The sequence below is a fragment of the Xiphophorus hellerii genome, chromosome 2 (assembly GCF_003331165.1).
Source record: "Xiphophorus hellerii strain 12219 chromosome 2, Xiphophorus_hellerii-4.1, whole genome shotgun sequence".
NCBI classification, from domain to species: domain Eukaryota; kingdom Metazoa; phylum Chordata; class Actinopteri; order Cyprinodontiformes; family Poeciliidae; genus Xiphophorus; species Xiphophorus hellerii.
This window is the reverse complement of record NC_045673.1, coordinates 8,630,314-8,651,410: the sequence shown is the minus strand read 5'-3', so window position 1 is coordinate 8,651,410 and position 21,097 is coordinate 8,630,314. Positions and strand designations below refer to the sequence as shown.

The following is a 21,097-nucleotide window of genomic DNA, read 5'->3' as shown; positions in this document are numbered from 1 at the left end:
CATCTATAACGGTCTCATCAATCTGATAAGAGGCCTCATTAGAGACCGCAGCAGAGCCCTCTTCACACCCCTGGGTCTCTCACATTCACCATCGACTGCCCAGCGCTGAAGACAAAATGACGTATCAGGCAGCGAGCCATGGAAAGCAATTACTATTCGGATAAAAGCTCAGCCCACCATGATCCTGTCCAGACTGCAGAGACTTCTTGTATAAATCAGAAAAATACAGATGTGACACTTTGCGGCTGTGAAATTAATATAAAAAGAGAAAAAAAAAACAATCCAAATAGGAAAACTGATGTATCAGCTGTAAAGTGAAAAGATTCTTTTAGCCATTCCACCTGGAGATAAACTTTAAAAACACCTGAACACCGCATCCTAAAGGTATCTGCTTACCTTTTCGCGATGCTTTTTGTGGCTGTGCCTCATTCTGTTGAACTTCTGAAAATGTGAAACAAGAAAGGCAAACATTTTCTACAGAAACGCAGATTCAGTTTCAGCTTTCAGTATACTTATGATGGATCAGCTCTACCTGAAATAAGGTTTAGCTGTCATGCTATCATTTTTCACGTTTTCCTTTGTTTGCATCCTATTGCTAAAGATACAATTAACAATGATATTACAGAGGATCAAAATGAGCTCATAAAAAAGTATCAGTCAGGAGAAGAGTACAAAAAGTTTTACAGCTGTATTTATAAAAAATAAAGACTTCCCAATGAGTGAATGGTGACTGTTTTGTCAAGAAGAGATGAAATTTTTAACATTTTCAGATACTAGTGGGTTTTGATTCAAACATTCCAAGATACTAAAAGTCAAATTTATTTTTATAAAAATAAAAAGGGATTTTATTTCCAAAATGCACATTAGAATTGCTTTCATAATATGAAAATCTAGTTTTAGAATGCCCTAGTGTCTGAGCCAAATAAAACATATTTTATATACAGTATATATTTTTTACAACATCCAGTTCATCCCAGGTATAAAATATTATTTTGAGTTCTTTGAATTAGTTATTTTTGTGAGAAATTATAGACACAGTACCACTTCCATAGAGCACTTTTTAAATCCATGGTAGGGTGATGATTGTTAGATCTCTAAGCTACTGCTCTCAAACAGCATTTCTACTGACTTTATCCTGCAGCTGCATATTTCCCTATTCATACTGTCTCTTTGTTTAGCCATTGTGTTATGCATTGATTTCTCCTATATAACTTTTGGTTGCGCTCTCTGCTGCCTTGTGCGCACATTCTGTCTTTTATACTTTCTGAATATTTCTCAAGATCAAACATGGATTTGAACGTAGTCATCAAAAGTTACAAGCCAAAAGGGAAAGTTTAATTTTTTAATACACAATTTAATGCGCAGTGTGTTCATGGCAAGCCTGTTAACCATTATAAATATTCTAAATGTCTGCCTAAATATAACATAAAAATGTGCCAACATAAATTCTTAGCTATGAGGAAATATGTGAACATTTATCATCAGCAGTTTATTTAAAGGTGATATCAGAGAAAAGTGTGGAATAACAATCAGGTTTGAGCAGGCAGGATGTTTTAATTAAGGAAGAGCGATCTATCACAGTTTGATCTTCAAACATGTGTTTGAGGGGTTTTATTATCGCACCGGCAAAGGAGACTTCTCAAGGACGCCAGAAAAAAGTTGAAGATGTCCATCAGACTGGCAATGATGACTGACATCACAGTTTTTAAGAAAGTACACCCTGTTCAGATACTAGGGTCTTAAATATTTATTAAAAATACAAAGTATTTTGTGGGTACTTTGGAAACTTCTACTTTTTGAGACAGAAGTCTAAAAGGAGTTAAACCAAAGTAACGCTAAGCTGGAAAATTCTAGCATTCCAGAAACTGTAACTTTTTAAAACCTTGGCATATTTTGATAACATTAACAGGCAGAGAAGACGTTAATCTAAATTAAATATGGTTAATAAAAAACAACAACACAAATTATAAACAGACATTTTCATCTCCTTAAGTTGGTTTCACCCACAGTTCTGCAGACACACAGACTTAATCAGCCTTTTCCCCAGCCGCACAGGCTCATCCAAACAATCACGGCTTAGAAACAAAACAGTGAGCTCCCAGATAAGCTGGGATTATCTCCTTTAATATTAGCAACTTAATAGTCCCATTCTGATTTTATATGGAGATATGTTTCCCCAGTGCACAACCACTTCCAAGCAGGTATCAAATGCTCAAGCAGTGAACCCCTCTCCTCATCTTGTCTGTTGTGTACAGGAAAGCCACAATTTTCACCTTTTTTAATTTTTTTATTTTCCCTACATTTACTTAATGGCTTTTCCCAAATTAAGATAATGAGAACATTGCTATAGGGTAACTGTTCATATTTTTGGCATCAAATATTTTTCTTGGTATCAATTTCTTGTTTGACATATTAGTGTTGTGACATTCCCAATAGGTAGACTATAAAATGAGTGGACTGTATTCATTAGAACCAATTCTATTCAGGACTGATCAACAGTTACTGTGTTATTACATTGTTTGGGTTTATATATAATTACAGAACAACTGAAGTTAAAACAAAAAATGTCACAGACATCATCCTTTTTAAATCTCTTGAAACATGAGTGAGCATCAAGCCACTAAAGAAATAATGATAAAAAGGGTCAGAAACATTTTAAATAAATGTAATGTTTCTTCAAATAAGCACAGCAGAATGATTTGAGCATGTTTACTAATCTAAGATACTTGTTACTGAACAGCAGCTGCACTTTTATATGTGCAAACCGATTTCATCCAGTTGCATTTTACATATCGACAGATAAACACTTGTTTTTCTTCACAACCACAGCTCTTCTGAGGCATTTATAAAAGGCTGCTCTCCTGAATAAAAAATGTTCACACTTTGTTGTAGGATTTTCTATAATTAATATCCTAAGTGTGCAGCGTTTGACCCATTGTAAGTCATCATGGTCACTTGGGGAAGTGAAGGAGGACTAATGAGCTCATAGTGACCCCTATTCATCTCCACTCCGGTTCTCCCCCTGTCCTATCCGCATATCTTATCAAAATCAGAGCAAAGGTTATGTTTAACAAGAGACCCCTGCTTCATCTTCATTCACAGCAGGCTTCCAGCACTGAGAGGTCTGCTTTAATGACACGCACGTCTTCGCCCCTGATTTGACAGTTTTGCTCATTTATTGCTCTGAAATCCAAATTCAGCCTATATGTGGTGTGACATAATAAGTGAGAGTAGGACTGACCTATGTCATTAAGGTTGCAGAAGGCTCTCCATTCTGAGGCATTTCGGCTCTTCAGGGTACTTGACTGCAAAAGAGAAAAATATAACATGACAATCGCTTAATGCTCCAACATGGTATTGTTGGGTAAAAAAAAAAAGAGGCTATGACAATGCCAATGTTGAAAGTCTGTACTTTGAGAGTCAGGGTCCCGTCAAGGTTGCTGGAAATGGTGGAGACCACGTTACACTGGGCTACGGTGGGGTAACTGGGGTTGGAGAAGCATTGGGCAGTGCTGCTGGTGCTGTTCTGGTTCTGATTGATCTCTGAGGCAGCTGGTCCTCATCGCAACAGTACTGCCACACTCTAAAAGTTTACAGGATGAGATGCGTAAAAGATAATTTTAGGTCCATGACACTTTTAGACAATTTTTTGTAACAATATTCTTACATCTTGATGTATTTCATATTTTGTCATATTAAAACCACAACATTATTTATTTTAAAGAACTACAAAGTATTCTATGTGAAGTGGAAAGAAAATAACACTTGATTTTCAGATTTATTTTATTTTTTTTTATAAATTATAATCTGAAAAGGGTAGAACCTGCTTTCTCTAAAATTATAGTGTTTTGAGGTATGTCTCTACCAGCTTTAAGCATCTAAGGACTAAAATATTTGACCATTCTTCTTGCGAAATGTCAAGCTCCATCAAATTGGATGAAGAGTAGCTTTGAACATCATTTTTAAACAGCAATTGCAGCAAATATTTAATTAGATATAAGTCTGAACTTTGACTGGGCTTTTCTAATAAACAACTTTTCATCCTGTTGCAGCTCCTGATGACTGTTTTAGGATGTTTGTCCTATTAAAAGGTGAAAGTCAAGCCCCTTCTTCTTAACCACTTGGCTCTGATCAATTCTCTGAATTAATCTTGACCTCATTCACCCGTCTGTTTACGTGGACAGCTATGTCTTAGTGGGTTTGCAGTTGTGCCATATTCATTCCATATTCAGACAATGGCTGGAACAGTGAGACACTTGGGATGCTATAACCTAACTCTACAAACATTGGTGTGTTAGGTGACTACTGAAGGTAATTGGTGGCCTTCAGTTATGGGGATCACAGTAAAAAGATGCAAGAATAAAAATTCATGCCTCGCTTTTCATATTTCAAACTCTGTATTCTCTACCTTCCATTTTAACTTAATTATTCATTACTATTTGAAGTTTTACCTCATAGAACACCAATAAAATGCAACAAAGTTTAAGCTGTTGCTTCGCAAAATATGAAAAAGTTTATGAAGGTTTATGAAGGTTATGAACACTCTGTATAGGCACAGTGGGTATATGTGTAGGCATACATGCACTATACTCTGTATTGTAAATAATTAATAAATTTAGCCATAAATTGAAAATACTTGAAATATCTTACCAGAAAGAGAGTAGTCAGTGTTGTTAATGTGCATTGCCTGTGAGTAGGACACACTGGGCTGGATCTCCTGGCCCTTGTCCCTCTGTCTCTGCCTGTACCACACAAACACACTAAGCATGGCCATGAGGATGAGAAGCAGAAAGATGATGCCCATGACAGCCCCCGCAGACTGCCGCTCTGAACCACGTGCCGGGCTTATCTTGGTGTATGGGTTCAGCTCTTCCATCATCAGAGCTGCTACACGGAAAACGAAAACAGTGAGTTCCCTAAACTACATGTACACATATGTTTCATCAATAATCCAGTGCAACTTCTCCAACAGCTCAGTCACCTTGATCGCAGCGGATGCCTTTATATCCGGGGCTACAGTAGCATGTTCCAGTCACATAGTCGCACGTTGCATTGTTCAGGCACTCACACAGCAGCTGGCAGCCATATCCAAATGTACCAGCAGGACACTCTGCATGTCAGGGGAGTACATTACTACATTTATCAAATTAAAGCACTTAGTGAACAGGAGCCAAACACCTCCACAGGGTAATTTTGCATAGAAATAAAAATGTGGCTGGCACACTCAACTCTGCTCGCAGCCCGTCCCAATGAAGCCTGTTCGGCAAACACACTGGCCCGTGATGTGGTCACAGTCCGCGCCGTTCTGGCAGCGGCAGACTTCAGAGCAGTCTTTTCCGTAGAAACCTGAAGGACAACCTGGTGATAGAGATGTATATAATGGTTGGATGGGGTGGGAGGGAAAAGGCAAAAGAGAGTGGAAGACAATGTAAAGAGTCAAGGTCATATCACCAGGGAATAGAGAAATCAATACAATTCAATGTCACCACAGCATACTCAATAAGGGACTCTGTGAATAAATGGAAATGAAAGATTTCCTGCTTCAGCAGAAAATCCAGTTATGCTGTGAGCATAACTTTTTGTTCTACAACATGAACAACACGTAATTGAATGTTAGGACTGTGTGACAAGAAGGAAAACAATAAAAACAATGTTTCTTATCATGCACAATAGCATGAGCCTGACTCTACAAACAACTCTGGATAAACCCTTAGGGTTCTGCATAATGGCATTTAAATTACAGGACTGAAGCTGATGAGCTGCACTATCAGTGAGAAAATGACTGGAATATATTATGAGCAAAATGATGAAGTGACCATTATCTTTTTTTGATGTTGCTCTTCCTAAAAAAATTGAAAATGGAAACTTCACATCATACATTAGCCTCGAGACTGGAAAACATGCCTCCATAACATCCACTGCAGTTCTGCAGCTCAGCCAGTAGATGACACTGTGCATCTTGTTTCTGGGTGTGGGGGGGGGAACTCACGCTGTGTGCAGTAGAGACCAGTCCAGCCAGGGCTGCACCTGCACTCCCCATCATAGGCACTGCACTGGGCTCCGTTGTGACAGTTACACGAGTTGAGACAATCAGGACCCCAGTGCCCAGAGGGACACGCTGCAGATGCCAGAGACACAGTCAGGCTCATGATCACACCCTAAAACATGCATGCATGAAGCACCAAACACATGAAGTTGGGACATCCTCGAAGCATTTGTGAAATATATCTTACTGTATATTCTGAAAACCCTGTATTAACAGACAGATGTAAAGCAGGTAGGGGCCTGGCTGGCTGAAAATATTTAGTCACAGTTAAAAGTGTTTATGATGAGATTCAGGAGAAAGTAATCAGATTTTTTCGCTTCCATAGCGTAAAAGTGCTGCCCCTGCCATACCTGCTGCTGCACACCACCAGTCAGCTGACTGAAAGCTCCCACTTTTTTCCACTGACAAGATTTGGGAAGAAAATAGTCCAGACAAATGGAGAATAGAAATTGGGGTTGGTCACACATGAGGAACACAGATAGTACTTTTTGCAAACTTCTGCAACTGTTTGCAGACTCTCTGAACAGTTACACTATCATCTTTCAAAAATTTCTGGAGAAATGTTCGGTTTTGTAAAGTTATTGTTGTCCCATAAATTCTCTGGCTTACTGCCTTCACTCGCCACATTAAGTAGGTATTGCTTACTTTTTTTGTTCTGACTGATACCTTTGTACAGTGAGATTATTCTTATATTTTGTAACTTGCCTGAAAACTGTGGCTTTTCGCTAACGGATGCAAGTAACCAAATGTTAGGAGATATCAGACAACTGGTGACAGGTATGCACACAAAAAGGTGCTTAAACAAAGTGTTTGTTTAAGCTTCTCCACATTTATGAAACCAGCGTATTGCAGCTCTTTTTATTTTTGTCTACTGTATAACTTGAATTGTACAGGATTAATGTTAAAATATACATGGAAAAAGTTTTGAAATGATTTATCATGGTCTTTATTTTACATCACTAAATCTTGGCAGTCTAACAGGGGTGTCTAGATTTTTGAGAGCCACAGTACACATGCACACACACAATGCATATCTGTTTCCCATGGTGAGCTGGCTCAAAGTTATCTTAATGATCTTTGGCCTGAGGTGCAGTAAATCAAAGAGCATAATGCATTACTACAACCATTTAAGCTAGCAATGTGTTTTACATCATCTGGAGCCGAGGGCATTACTTGTGGATGAGTAGGGTCATGAAGATGACTAATGTGTATGAATTTAAACATATGAGGGGAAAATAAGAGTGAGAGACAAACGATGAGAACAAGGAAAATGTGTAAAGCAGAAAAAAAAAAACAATTGAGGCAGATACGGTGAAGTAGTACCCTGCGAGCAATCATCTCCGGTCCAGCCGGGGAAACACTGGCAGGAGCCGTCGATGGGGTTGCAGGTGCCGTTGTTGGTGCAGAGGCAGATCTCTGCGCAAGCCCTGCCGTACCTGCCGCTCGGACAGACTGCAAAATAAAAACAAAAAGCAGAATTAAAAAAAAACAAAAAACACAGCAATAATCAGCCCCTCTGAAGTTAATGTAATTACACAGGTCAAAGATTGGTCAACGGTATGAGCAAAATTACATAAAATCTGAGCACTTTACTGAGAGCAGGTGTACAACAGACTTCCACAGCAGTTTAGGTGAACATTCCCTTTAATGCATTATATTGTTCTATTGGAGTGGACATGAAGTGAACTGATCTGTTTAGACAAAAGGAGGAGTTAATCACTGCCTCCTGTGGCAGAACTGCCCTATTTCTACTCACTAGAGAGGAATGAGTGATGCGCCACAGAATTAAAATAGACTGTGTACACAGACCCCTGTATAAATATTTTATGAAATTAATATTTCAATGCACTCTGGCAGTATCCTACAAAATATATCATATTCACTGAAACGTCTATTGTCTTTTTTTATAGGGGTGGGGGGATGAGAAGAGACAAATTGTGCCAAGGTGTATCGGAGCATCAGGATCTGGAAGCTGCAGCACCAGAAGACAGATCAAAGGTCTCATATAAAGAGAATAGCCCGGTGTTAGAAATATCTGATAAGGTGGCTGGCTGAGGAAGAGCGTGGTCGGACTCATTTTCATGTGGGGGGATTTTAATGATTGCATTTCAACTGGCATTCCCCTCTTCTTGAGAGCTCTTTCAAGCTCCTTCAAGCAGGTTGTCATTAAGCCATGAGGTTGACTCCCCCATGCTGCTTTGGGGGAATTTCAAACCTCAGCTCACTAGGAGAGCTTCATTAGGCTGGGACTCTGCGTGCTGGACAAAGGACAAGTAAGGATGCCAGTGGGGATCAACATAAGGAGAAGAACATCCATGTTGTCTGCCACCTCCGTCCCTCATCTCCCAACGGCTGCTCAATAGTAATTATAGCCATGACAAATTAGGGCCAGCTCTCATCTTTACTCACTTCTCTTCCTTCAGCTAAGCTTTTAAACTTTTATTTATAAGATACTGCTTAAAGCCATGAAAGAGAATTCAAGACAATCCTCCATGGCTTTCTGTGATTTATTTAAAAAAAAAAAAAGTGAATTATTAGAAGTAAAAATCTGTAGCACAATTGCACGGATTCTTTTCAAATACACGTTTTAATTGAAATTTTGAGTACACAAACACAAGTTAATCTTAAACAGGTGAAACTTGGACAGAATGAACAGAGGTCAGACAAGAACAAAGGTGTAGCTTCTTTCTGTTTTCAATATTTAATACAGTGTCCTTGCAAAAGTGTTGAGGCTAAGCTTTTCCACAAACTTCATCAAATTTAATTGGGGTTTTAAGTAAAACATTCCAAAGTAGTGCATAATTGGGAATTTTGAAGGATTGATGTCGGGTTTTGATAATCTGTTCCCAGGAATAGACTAAAAAGTCTGGTGTTTTAGCCAGTTCTTTGCAAAATATACGAATCTCATTTGGATGGAGAGCATCAAGTTATATTACAGATTTTTAACTCTATTTAGGTGTGAGCTTTGACTAGGCCATTCTTACAAATTGTTGCTCTTATCTAAATAATTCTATAGTATCTCCTGGTGTATGTTTAAGGTTGTTCTCATCTTCAAAGTTGAACTTCTGGTCCCCTCTCAAATCTTCTGCAGCCCTCAACAGGTTTTCCAGGAATTGTCCTTTTCTGGGTTGGTAAACATTTTTCCTTTAGAAAATTCCATATTTTCCTAGACCCAAATTTGTATAATTTATTTCTGAATTTCCTTATCAGTTTTCTGAATATTCTTGTTCAAGTTATTGACCCTGAACCAACTTGAATAGCAATGTAGTCATATTATTTGTACGTTTCACAAATTATGACTATTTGCTGCTTTTTTTGGTATTTGTGCTAACTTATATCAGCTTGCTAACCATTATCAAATGAAAAATAAAGTTTCCTTAACTAAACTTGAATTCTTTAAAGCACACTTTGGTAACTTTATAAAATTTGTGTAACAGCATTTTTAGTGTTTTTTTTTTCTTTTAGATCCAGTTTAAGAAACATGCCAATTTCAACCTAAATTCATTTTTTTTACTATTGAATGAATGGAAAAAGTCAGAATGCGGAAAATACAAATATTGATGATAAAAGATTACATTTACCATGAAGTGTGGCAAATCAAGAGAGGGCATATTATTTTACTTACTAAGCATTATTCCTGAGAATGCAAGAAGGAAACAATGTCACACTTTAGACACAAATTTAGGTAAAAGAAGAAGCTGCAAAATTTTTGCAGATGCTTTTTTTCTGCTATGATTGAGACACATTGAGCACATTTTTCTGCAAAATTGAATCATCATCAAAACAATACAGAACATAGAGGTTAAAACTAATTTTACAGTAAGACGTGATGTGCACATGATTCAGTCTTTGTGCATTAGTGAACAGATTTTATATGCAGCTCCAGAATCAGATAGAGATTCTGCAGTGTATTCATGCATCCTTTGCCTGAAAAACTCAGCCCGAGAGATTTTTACATGGATTGTGGAGACGCTTATCTGATGTAAAAAAAGTAACATTTTTAAATTTACACTTTTTACTCAAAATACTTCCCGGCTTAGTAGTACCTCTGAATGTAGATGTATGCATCAATTTCTAATGAATAAAAAAACAAACAAACAATAAAAACAACAACAACAACAAAAAAACTTCAAAGAAAGCTGCAGGAAAATTAATAGGACTCAGGAAGCTACTTGCCTTGGTTGCACAGGGAGCCCGTGAAGCCAGAGAGGCACTCACAGTGGCCGGTGACATGATGGCATGGGCCGATGCTGTGCACGCACTGCGGACACGTCTGGCTGCAGCGGTGCCCATAGAACCCCGGAGAGCAGACTGCAGCCAACGGAGCGTGGCGGGGGATAGAGAGGAGAGGGAATCAGTCACCAATGTTGATGGAACAAGAGGTATATAATTATTGGACACAGCATGACAAGAGCGATCAAGGGAGTAGAGAAAAATCAACGCCGGAGGAATTAAAAGCAGAGGAGACAAGGAGAGCGTGTGAAGGGGAGGGTGAGAGCAGTAAAGGCTGTCATTATTGTAATCACCGACATTTTATCTCCTGCCTCAGACAGAATACTAGGAGTTAAGAGAAGTGTAAAAATATTTTCCTGTGTCAAGAGTTGAAAGCTGCTTTATGATCTAAAAATGTCAGGAATAATAAACAACCCTGTCTTGGTAATGTGTTGAAAGAATATGAGTCAAATATGAGTCAAAAGTAAAGAATAAAATGTTATTTTGCTTATATCAGGTCACAATCTGATATAGGTCCTAATCTTTGGAAATAGGAGACTGTAGCTGATAAGTCTGCTAGATGCAACAGTGGCTTGCCAACATATTTACACCCTTGTAAACTTTTTAAAATTATTCTGTCAACTTGTAGTACCACAAACCTTCTAGTATAAATGTTATACAACAACACAAAGTAGTCCATATATGTGAACATTAAACATGTAATGTTGGCCACATGTTTAAGGGTTGAAGGTTGCTAAAGTATGACGCTGCCACCACCTTTTTTCAAGATTGGATAAAGTCTTCAGGATGTTATATTTCCTGCACAAAAATCATTTTGCATGAAGGACAAAGAAATAATTTTGGAAAAATCTAACCAGAGCATCTTCTTCTACATGGCTTCTGTATTCCTTACATGGAATGTGGCCAAGTATAATTAGAACTTATTATAACTTTCTTTCTATAATGATTTTCTCCTTGCCATTCTCACATCAAGACCAGATTTGTAGACCAGATTTGCAAACTGTTGACAATTGAATTGTCAACAGTTTTTCCCACCTGAGCTTCAGATTTTTAGATGGAAAAAAATTGGATCAGTGTTCTAGATGTTGTAAACTTTTCGATGTCGTCTTTTAACAAAACTCTTCTTTAAACTTCTCCACCACTTTGTCCATGACCTACTGTACCTGCTGTGGTCTTCATGATGCTGTTTGTTCTCTAAGGACTACACAGAAACACTGTCTTTATGCTGAGATTAAACACTCTTGTTTTCTAATTAGGTGACTTCCCAAAAGCAGAATGTTTCACTGGATTTTATTAAGGACTAGTTAAAAGAGCTGAGGCTTTTTTCCAAAAAGTGTCATTACTTCCGCTTTAAAATAATTATGTTTGTAGAATTAATGTGAGACAGTTTTCAACAAACACTGTTTTTATAGTGAATTGGGGAAAATTTTTCCTCCAGCGTAGATATTCTCAGGAGAGAATCAGCTCCTAGCTAAACTAGAAACCTGTTAAAAACTGATAACGAAGTCACAGATATGACAAGCCATTAGGTGTTAATTGTAACGTATTTCAGGGAACAGGTGTATAGCATATTACCAAGCTCTGGAGAACCATGTGATGTCTCAAATGAAATTTAAAAAAGCACACACACACACCCCTGCACGCCTACACACGCAGATTGCGAGTTGTAATCGTTTTACCTGATGAGTAAATTACTTGGGTAAATATTGAATTTGTCTGAGTGATTATTTTGCTCGAGGGGCAAACACACACAAACGCACAATGCATGCAGCTTGTTTAAGCTTCTCTCTTATTTTCCACTCAAATTGATGTTTACAGGTTTGTGGTTGTGAATTTCGCTCCCAATCAGTAAGCTCCTCACTTGAGAGCGGCTTCAGACAGAAATCCTCCCCACCCACCCCCTTTTTTTTTCCAGCCAGCAGAGCGGGCGCTCCCAGTAAGCATGCCCACTGATGAGCCTCAGGCAAAGGACCGAGTCTCCCACTGTGAGCTGGTTGTTAAGGACGGTGTAGGAGGACGAGGGGCGTGCACGTATTTACGTGTGTGTGCGTGTGTGGGTGTGTTTGAGGGATGCCATAGGGAAAAAGACACTGTGATTAAGCGATAGCTGTGATGAAGGATTTACACTCAAGCCGCTCTGACCGACAGCTGAGTGCCTCTCCTCAGTTGGCTCAACCTTTAACAATTCTTCAAAGATCAAAACAAGGTCAGCGCTGTGATGGAGTTTGTTACCGCTGCAGCTCTCAGCGCCAGCCAGTTATCGCTCAAAGCCTTGGATCAAGAGAGGTTGCCTTTTTTATAGAGGAGGAGGCTCACTTCTTTTGCACGAAGTCCCTCTGTATCCAGGTGCGCACACACATGTGCCGTCCTCAGGAGAGCAGGACCCTCCGTTCTGACAGGAACAGCTGACTGAACAGTTGGGTCCCCAGAAGCCTTGTGGGCACACGTTATCGCAGTGGATTCCTGCAGGCACATTAAACAAAACGAATATTCAGCGGATGCAAAATACGAGGGAAAAAAAACCCTGGTTTGCTGCAACATTCTAAATAGCCATCTGTAAAAACACATCGTTAACAGGGACAGCATTCACAATGCCTGATATTAACAGATCTGTGAGGTTATTCAATCACCATGGATCCTCAAATGATTTTAGTCCTGAATAAAGCATCCAGTTTGAAGTGTGTGGGTGTGGGCGTGGGGGTGTGTGTGTGTGTGTGTTTTTTCAAACCCAGCCCATCTCTCACACTCCATTTCTCCTTTCCAAATGTATTTTATATTTGATCTGACTGGGGCTCCTTGCCAGTGCACTGTGTTGATTAACAGGGTTGGGCCTCCAGAGAGCCCCAGCTTGTCTCTCATTCTCTTTCAGCAAAGCTGGGGTTGTGTACAGAGCTGAAGGGAGGTACTCAGGCTACAAGAGCACAGACTGGAAGTGTCACAGTGTGTTTGGTGCAGCTCCAACCAACAATTGCAAAATAATAAAAAAAAAGAAAACACGGCATCCACACAGGGTTCTCGGTGTGCACATGAATGCATTAGCACATCCATCAGAGCAACAGCGTCTTTTCTCTCAGCCTCTTAGAAAAGTGAGATGAAAGGAGAAAGTTGCACGTACTGTGCTACATACAGACATGTAGCTTCTTAAAGAGTGATACACTTTATGTAAGCGCAGTTGCACGCACGCGCTCACGCAGACATACCCAAACTCTCAGACAGTCATGTTCGAATCTCATTTGAAATTTCCTTTGAATAAGAATATCAGAAGAAGGTGTAGCCATTAAAGCGGCCTCGGCGCACAACCTTTGAATTAAACCTGGACTAAACTCTTGGGAGCCATGTTATACTGTAACCACGGCACTTTAGGGCAGGCATGGAGGAGTAAAAGGAGAGGAAATGTTAGTGCTGATGGAATGAGGGGGGTGATTTAGACATGAGCAGAGCTGTGGACATCAAAAGGAAAGCCAGGCATGCGTTATTCTGGGCCAGCCAGAATAAAAAACTGTGACTGCCTTCACTGTGGGAAAATGAATGCAGACAGAGCATCGTTTTTCTCAGAGTAATGGTGACAAACAGAGGGGCTTTGCATGCCTGAAAGAAAGAGTGAAAGAAACTTGAACTGAGGTCTTTTGCTAAAAAATTGTTAGAGGTGTGACTGCTCTTTTTTTTCGTTTAACTCTTGCTCACAGACATAGACTCACTGTCTTTCTTCCTGCTCTGGTAAACAGTGCCTTGTAAAATTATTCATATCCTTTGAAAAGTTAAACATTTTGTTACGTTGCAACAACAAATTTCAGTGTACTTTCGTGGAATTTTATGTTATGACCAAAACAAGGTAGCACAAAATTGAGAAGTGGAAGTAAAATTACACAACAATCCCCATGAGTCAATACATTTTTGAACCATTTTGTTTTACTTGCAATTGAAAGCTTTCAGAGTATATTTCAACCAGTTCTCACACCTAAAGGTGAAAAGTTTTTCCTGCTGCTCTTTCAAAATATCTTCTTCTTACTATTTTCTTTCAACTTTTTTAAAATTCTTTTCACTTTTCTGTAAAAGTCATTTATAGTGCACTACATATAGTTGTACTGGACACAGATTCTTCCAAATGAACTGTGGATCTCTGCACCCCCACCAGAGTCTGGGCCTTTTGGCCGTTTCTGTTTAAGCTTGCAGCTGTTCCATAAGTTTCAATCTTCAGATTGTCAACTGTAGAATATTATTTGAGATGTTGAAAACTGTTTGTGTTTCTCGATCCTCATGATGGTTTTCGTTCATTAATGACGCCTTCACAGATAAAAAACGTATTTACACTGAGACAACGTCGCATAAATGTTACACTATTTAATCTATTTGGATGATTTTTGAAGGCAGTTTGTTGCATTGACTTCTGTTTAGGGGCATTAGAGGAAAGGGGGCCAAATACATAATGCACACCACTTTTTTAGAAAGAGATTTTTGTAGGTCAGTGTGATTTTCACTCTACTTTGGAATTATGAGGTCCTTTGTGTTTCTTTTCACATAGAATCCCAATGAATTACATTAGATTTGTGATGGCCATGTTCCAGTTCAATAAATACTTTTACAAGGCACTGCACTGACAAAAGGTTATATACAAATAAAGGTAAAAGTACTATTTTACATAGTAGCATATTTTCACCATAAGTGTCTTCTTAGTTAAAACAGACTTCAAATGTACGTTTGCTAATGTCAGCAACAACCATGTAGATCTGCCAACTGATGCATTTATGCATATACAACTGTCAAGCTTCATCCCATTCCCAGACATTACAGCTAACAGCAACTTAACTGTAGAAACCTACACCAACTCTGAATTGAGCAGAACCACGAATAAGACAAAGTTTGTTTATATATAAAAAAAAGCATTAGACTTTCCATAAATAGGCATTTTATTCTATCCCTGACTCAAATGACTGTACTGTATCGAATCCCACAAAGTCCTCTCCTTCGCGGTTCAAGTGTGTGCGTGCACATGTTTGTGTGACCCACTGAGTTGCACACTGCCCACAGCCCTGCACCCTGGTGACTCAATTAAGGCTGACAGATGGTCCCGACCTGTGCAGGATTCAGAGCATGAGAGGCCCATTTTGTCGTCTTCATTCTCGCAGCTAATAAACCCACATTGTTTCCTGGAATAAATGCCCGAAGCTCAGGAGGCTGAATGGAGTGGGCTGCAGGGGGCTCACAGGCTTGACCTTTTCTCCTGAATTTTTCCCCTTCTCTGATTTCCTCTGTCTACCTGGAATCGAGAACTGGGACCTTAATTAGTATTTGACATTCAGAAACAACATATAATTTCAGAGCAGAATGTTCTTCACCCTTGCTCTGTCATTCACAATCTCCTTTAACAGCTCTTTCCAAGAGTGCAAATTATTTTAATGATGAGAGCCATAGGCTGCGTACATCAATAAAAATATGTGTTTGTAACAGAAATAAATCCTCTACTATTCCATTATCACATTAAGGTGATGACTAAGTTGAAAAAAAACCCCCCACAAAAAACTCATTTTTATTTAGGGGTTGTTGACAATAAAAAGAATAACTCAAGCAACTTAGACAGTGTGTATACTGCATTTAGCTTCTGCAACTCAGCACAATGTATGTAAAGACATACAATCCTAAATGACCTTTTTTAGGAAATTATTTTAAAGCTTAGAAGTTAGAAAATGGCAAAGAAATTATACTAATTAAAGCAAATGCAATTTGCTTTACCTTATAAAAATCTATGCAGTGTTGATAGGATGAGCAAGTGTTTTGGACATAATTGTATGACAGAAAATAGAAATACAAAACCTTGTTCAACTAATTTTCTGCTTGCAGTGAAACTTTCTTCACAAATGACTCATTTCACATTTTGACATTTCCTCTTTACTCTGATTGGTTTCATCTCAAGATAATATAATTATTTCAATGCCACTAAGAATTAAGACTTTATCATAAAATGTTGCTTTTGTTGTGATGTAAAAAACGTGTCTTTTTTTTTTTTAAGTAAATGTGCTGAGCCTTGCTTATCTGTTGTAATGTTTCCCAGTGTGAGAAAAGTTTAGAAGTTGCAAGGCAAAACACACAGACCTGAACTCTATAGTGAATAGTGAATTTCTGTGTCTGAGTAGTGGTTTAAAAGGCTGAGTTTAGTTTTCACTGAAAAATACCATTAAAAAAAAAAAAATTATTTCAAGTTAGGCCACAGTATGAGTCTTATCAAAAAAAAAAAAGACAAAGTAATTGCAATAGGTTTTCAGGGAGTGCTAGATGTACACAAATACTGCTTTGTTTCACATCCTTGTTTCTTGGCTTATCTAGGTCTGGACTCTAAACAAATTTCACCATCAATGCCAGAAGATTTAAAGGAGTCCTGGCCTAAATATTTACTTGAGTTGGCTAAGTTTGTTCTGCTGGGCTGTAAAAAAATAATATTAGTTGTAATAAAAGCTTGTCTGCATGCCAGCACCAATTGTTGGAGCCAAAAATAATTAACTTAGAGCTCAAGTCTTAGCATCCTTGATCCTTCTACGGCACTGGCTAAATAACAAAGCAAACTAACCAATTCATTAATAAAACTCTGCTTAGAGACCCTGTATATACACAGAATAACACAAACCATGAATGCTCCTGCATATTTGTTGTTGGTGTAGATCTGTGTCTTTGAGGAGCATCTGATGTCTTTGATATTGTGCTAATGAGGCTAATTAACAGATAAACTTTGAGCTTCTTTTGATTTGTGAGGAAGCAGCACTGACCGGTCCATCCTGGGTAGCAGCGACAGAAGCCACTCACAGGGTCACAGCCATCAGCATGACTACAATCGCACCGCTCACGGCAGTCCAGCCCATAGGTGCCATCCTGACAACGACAGTAGCTTCAGCGTTACAGCTCTCAAGCAGAACACTTTGCAGCTGGTACATGTTGATGAGGAGTGGGAAAGATTTGTATCGCTTTCTCATAGAAATTGCACTTACAGGGCAGGACTCGTGACAGTGCTCCCCTCTCCAGCCAGGAGAACAAGCACAGGTGCCGTCCACAGGGTCACATGCAGCGCCGTTGCTGCATAAGCATGTTTGGTTGCAGCCCAGACCCCACGTACCACTGGAGCAAGGAATGGAGCAGTCCACACCCTGCCAGCCTTGAACAGAAGAGACATCCAAGAAGAAAAGAAGAAAAAAAATGAATGTGTTTATTAAAGATGTATTTAAAAAACATGCAGAGATTTTGAATATGAAACCAAAATCTTATTATTGTATCTTATCTCAAACATAAGAATAAAATTGTGGAAAAAATAATAAATAATAATAATATTGGCTAAATGGAAGAATCTGAGCTAATTTTTTAAAAGTTTTTTTGATGGTTGAACTTTTTGGATGTCAGTCACTAATCTTCTGACGGCTTTGAGAATAGCTTGAGTTGTGGCCCAGTCCTCCTAACAGTCTTGTTGGCCATATTGCTCACACATTTTTTAGCTCTGCCTATAAATTTTCTATGGCACTGAAATCAGGACTTCGAAATTGGAAAAAAAAATATTTTTTTGCCTCTATGCTACTTAGTAATTAATTTGGCTGCATGTTTATTGCCATAGTCGTTTGAAAGACTGTCTTAATATGTTGCTACATATGGCAGCTGTATCATTTTTCCTGTAGCAAAACATCCAAACAACATAATGTTGCTAAATAACACTCTTTAGATTATGTTCGCAGGCTCATGAGCCTCCTGCCTTTTTTACTCTAACTGCTCTGGTCAGTGGTCACTATGGCCAAAGACTCAAGTTTTAGTTTCATCAGACCTCAGAACATGTTTCCAAAAATGTCTGTTTCTTGGTGCATTTACAAATGTAATTTACTTTCAACTTTTTTTATTCTTGTCCTGTTAGTGAACAACTTGTTTTACAGTGAATATTAACACTTTCTTACCAATTTTAAGAAGCATCTTTAAAAGGGAGTCTACTTTTGATCTGGGGTTTATACTAACATTTTGCACCAACATGTGGTCATGTATGGGACACAGAACTCGCTTAAACAGGATGAACAGTATGTTGTTTACATTTGCATACAACTGTTTGAACAGACGAAAGTGGCACCTTTATATGACATTTTCATAATGTCATATAACACAGCAGTGTATTTCAGGTTTGGCTTTAAAATACATACATCTATTTATCTTAAATGTTGGGCATTATCAGAAGCTTGCCATAACAAAATAATCAAGGGTCTCAATTTTAAATATTGTGTAAGCACAAAATGGGACCTGAATCTGCTATATATCACTTAACATGCAAAGTTTAAGATCTGTAAAAAAAAAAAAAAAACTTGACAGGAGAATGTGCAGTCCCTCACACAAAGTCTAATCCACACATACACTCATTTCAAAGACAGGGGAAACTGGCGATGCAGATGGTGAGGTGGGGAAGGGAAGCCACACTGCATCATGATTCCTTGCAGACATTTAATTTCCCTCCATATCAAATATTAATCATAGATCAACTTTATCATAAGCATTCAAAACAGCAGTGTTATTTATGCTTCTGCTGGTGAGGCATGGCTAAAACAAAATAATAGGCCTTTCAAATTAAAAAAGACCTATAAGCCAACTTAAATCGTAAATCAAAGTCCACACAATATGTCATCAATGTTTTTTTTCCATCGTATTCCTCTCCCGGATGATCATCAGGGTGATGAGTATGACAGATTAATACAGGAAAGGTGTGAAACGTGTGAAGGGATCAGACTGATTGTTGTAAATATATAAATACAGTGGTGAAATTTGTGTAAATCTGTGCGATGGATGCGTTGGCAGAGTGCATCATGGAAGACTTTGCAAATGGGACAATTAGGAAGCAAAGTAAAAAGATTCTGGCCTGGTGTACTGATGCTCTCTTCCGCTATAGGCTATAGGGGACAGTACTAACCCCTCAGGCGTTGGATCCCAACCCCCCTTCCAGAATCCCAGAACGCAGAGGAAGTGCTGCATTAATACCGTTCACTCCCGCGGGCACTCAACTATTGAGCATGCCATCGGCCTCCTAAAATGCTGGTGGCAGTGTGTTCCTTTTATTTGTTATGTCATGGCAACCAAAACTACACCTTATGCATCAACACAGTGATTTCTGCCTGGGTGAAATTGATCTTCTTTACTCTTTTCTCAGTGGTTGCCATTGGTGACCATGAAAAAACATGGCTCAGTGTATGGAAATGTTGAAGTATAGCAGTGATTTATAAAGTGGTAAATGCTTTCTAGTGTGCAGTGTGCATGGTTTTATAATCAGATTAATTTTTTTGATGGATACCATGTTTGGCTTTTGGCCAGTTGGCCATTTTTAGCATAGATCGTATGGCAACTGAGGCCAAAACCCTTAAGCAAATTAATTAAAGACACAGAAGCCGTTATATAAACATTTGAATTTCAATAAATAAATTTCTAAAAACCTCTAAGATTTTTTTTTATTTCTATGGTATTTTGAAGCTTAAAAAGGGTGAGGTTACAGATAAGGAAACTCAGGAAAAAAATATTTCTTATTAGCTTCTTGTTCCCACCATCAACAGTATGCATTTAGGTTTTTGTTCTTTGATAGCGCCTATATATTTGAGAGTGTTTGTTAGTAATTCCACTTGATATTTTGGTGAACTGTCCAAAGTTTACCCCAGGTCTCACTTGTTGACTGCTATGGAGAGGCACCAGCCCCTTTGCAAGAATTAAGTGGGTAAAGAAAATAGATAGATGGATGAATGGGTTTGAAATCTGAAGATATATCAAAATTACGGTGACATGTGACGCAGAAACTCTCATCACAGTCTGCTAGTTATGTTTATCAGAGATGGATAACAACCTACGTTGGGCCACTAGGGGCTATCAGAACTGTTCCAATGTGCTCTGGCACTCATTTTTAAAATCTCTAAGGCTACTGGAGAGACAAATATCAGTCTTACAAAAATATTAGTACACTAAGTGATTGATGACAGTGATCAGCTATCTCTCAAAAATGTTAAACTGGGCTTAGATTTAGTGACTTCACATCATTATTTCTATTCTCATCAAACAACTGATTTTTGTTCTATGGCCATCATCTTTCTGAAAATTGTTTATTCAAGAATAAAGGTTAAAACTCAGAATAAAGATCATCACAGTACCAACAATACCTCAACAATATAAGAGGATCTTACTAATCTTAATCCAGTCTTACAACCAAACAGGGTCGGGCCACGCAACATTGAGAGGGAGACATTTCATTCATTTTTTCATCTATCAATCATACTGTATAAGAAATGATACTGTAACATTTAACGTTGCATATGGCTTTTGTGCTGCATTCCTAAAATGTCACAATGTCAGAAAGTCATTATAGATGCTTGCACTTTACACAATACAGTTGCAAGACTGCAGACATCTATGCATTTCCATTTATTTTAAATGAACACTTCTAAAACAAAGTACTGGCATAAAATACGTAGATTGTCACAACATTAATTTTAACATTTAGAACTTAAAAGCTATCAAACATATTTAAAGGTGACTGGAAGATTTTAGGAAAATTAACATTATTGTATGTGTACAAATGATGGTGGAAAAAAATACCGCATATATGATAAGGTGATGAGCAAAACGCTTTATGAAACTGTCTTTTGACAAAATTTCAATTATATTTAAGGGACATGTAATTTTCTCACATTTTCCTTTTCAATAGTGTGTTTGGAGCTCGTGATAATAATATTCAATTCAATGTTGATGAATACATGATGAAGTTGATAAGTATGTAAATACCACACATAACAATTAAAATGACAATGTTATGACCATAGGATATAATTTTCC

At 38.2% G+C, this 21,097-nt stretch overlaps 1 protein-coding gene across 5 annotated transcripts in view; it reads right to left on the bottom strand.

Moving 5' to 3' along the window:
• Positions 1 to 396: 396 nt before the first annotated feature.
• megf11 (multiple EGF-like-domains 11) overlaps positions 397 to 21,097 on the bottom strand; it is a 104,691-nt gene continuing 83,990 nt past the window's right edge. For 2 of the 5 annotated variants that reach the window (XM_032548747.1, XM_032548758.1), the window contains 12 exons: positions 17,257 to 17,420; positions 17,038 to 17,140; positions 12,596 to 12,742; positions 10,223 to 10,357; positions 7,370 to 7,498; positions 5,990 to 6,118; positions 5,230 to 5,358; positions 4,982 to 5,110; positions 4,651 to 4,887; positions 3,413 to 3,583; positions 3,242 to 3,305; positions 397 to 441 (listed from right to left, as the gene is read on the bottom strand). In XM_032548747.1, the coding sequence (XP_032404638.1) occupies positions 3,462 to 3,583; positions 4,651 to 4,887; positions 4,982 to 5,110; positions 5,230 to 5,358; positions 5,990 to 6,118; positions 7,370 to 7,498; positions 10,223 to 10,357; positions 12,596 to 12,742; positions 17,038 to 17,140; positions 17,257 to 17,420 (1,424 nt within the window). In that variant the 3' untranslated portion in view covers positions 397 to 441; positions 3,242 to 3,305; positions 3,413 to 3,461. The remainder of the gene's footprint in view (positions 442 to 3,241; positions 3,306 to 3,412; positions 3,584 to 4,650; positions 4,888 to 4,981; positions 5,111 to 5,229; positions 5,359 to 5,989; positions 6,119 to 7,369; positions 7,499 to 10,222; positions 10,358 to 12,595; positions 12,743 to 17,037; positions 17,141 to 17,256; positions 17,421 to 21,097) is intronic. The other 3 variants (XM_032548754.1, XM_032548766.1, XM_032548775.1) reach the window with 2 other exon arrangements.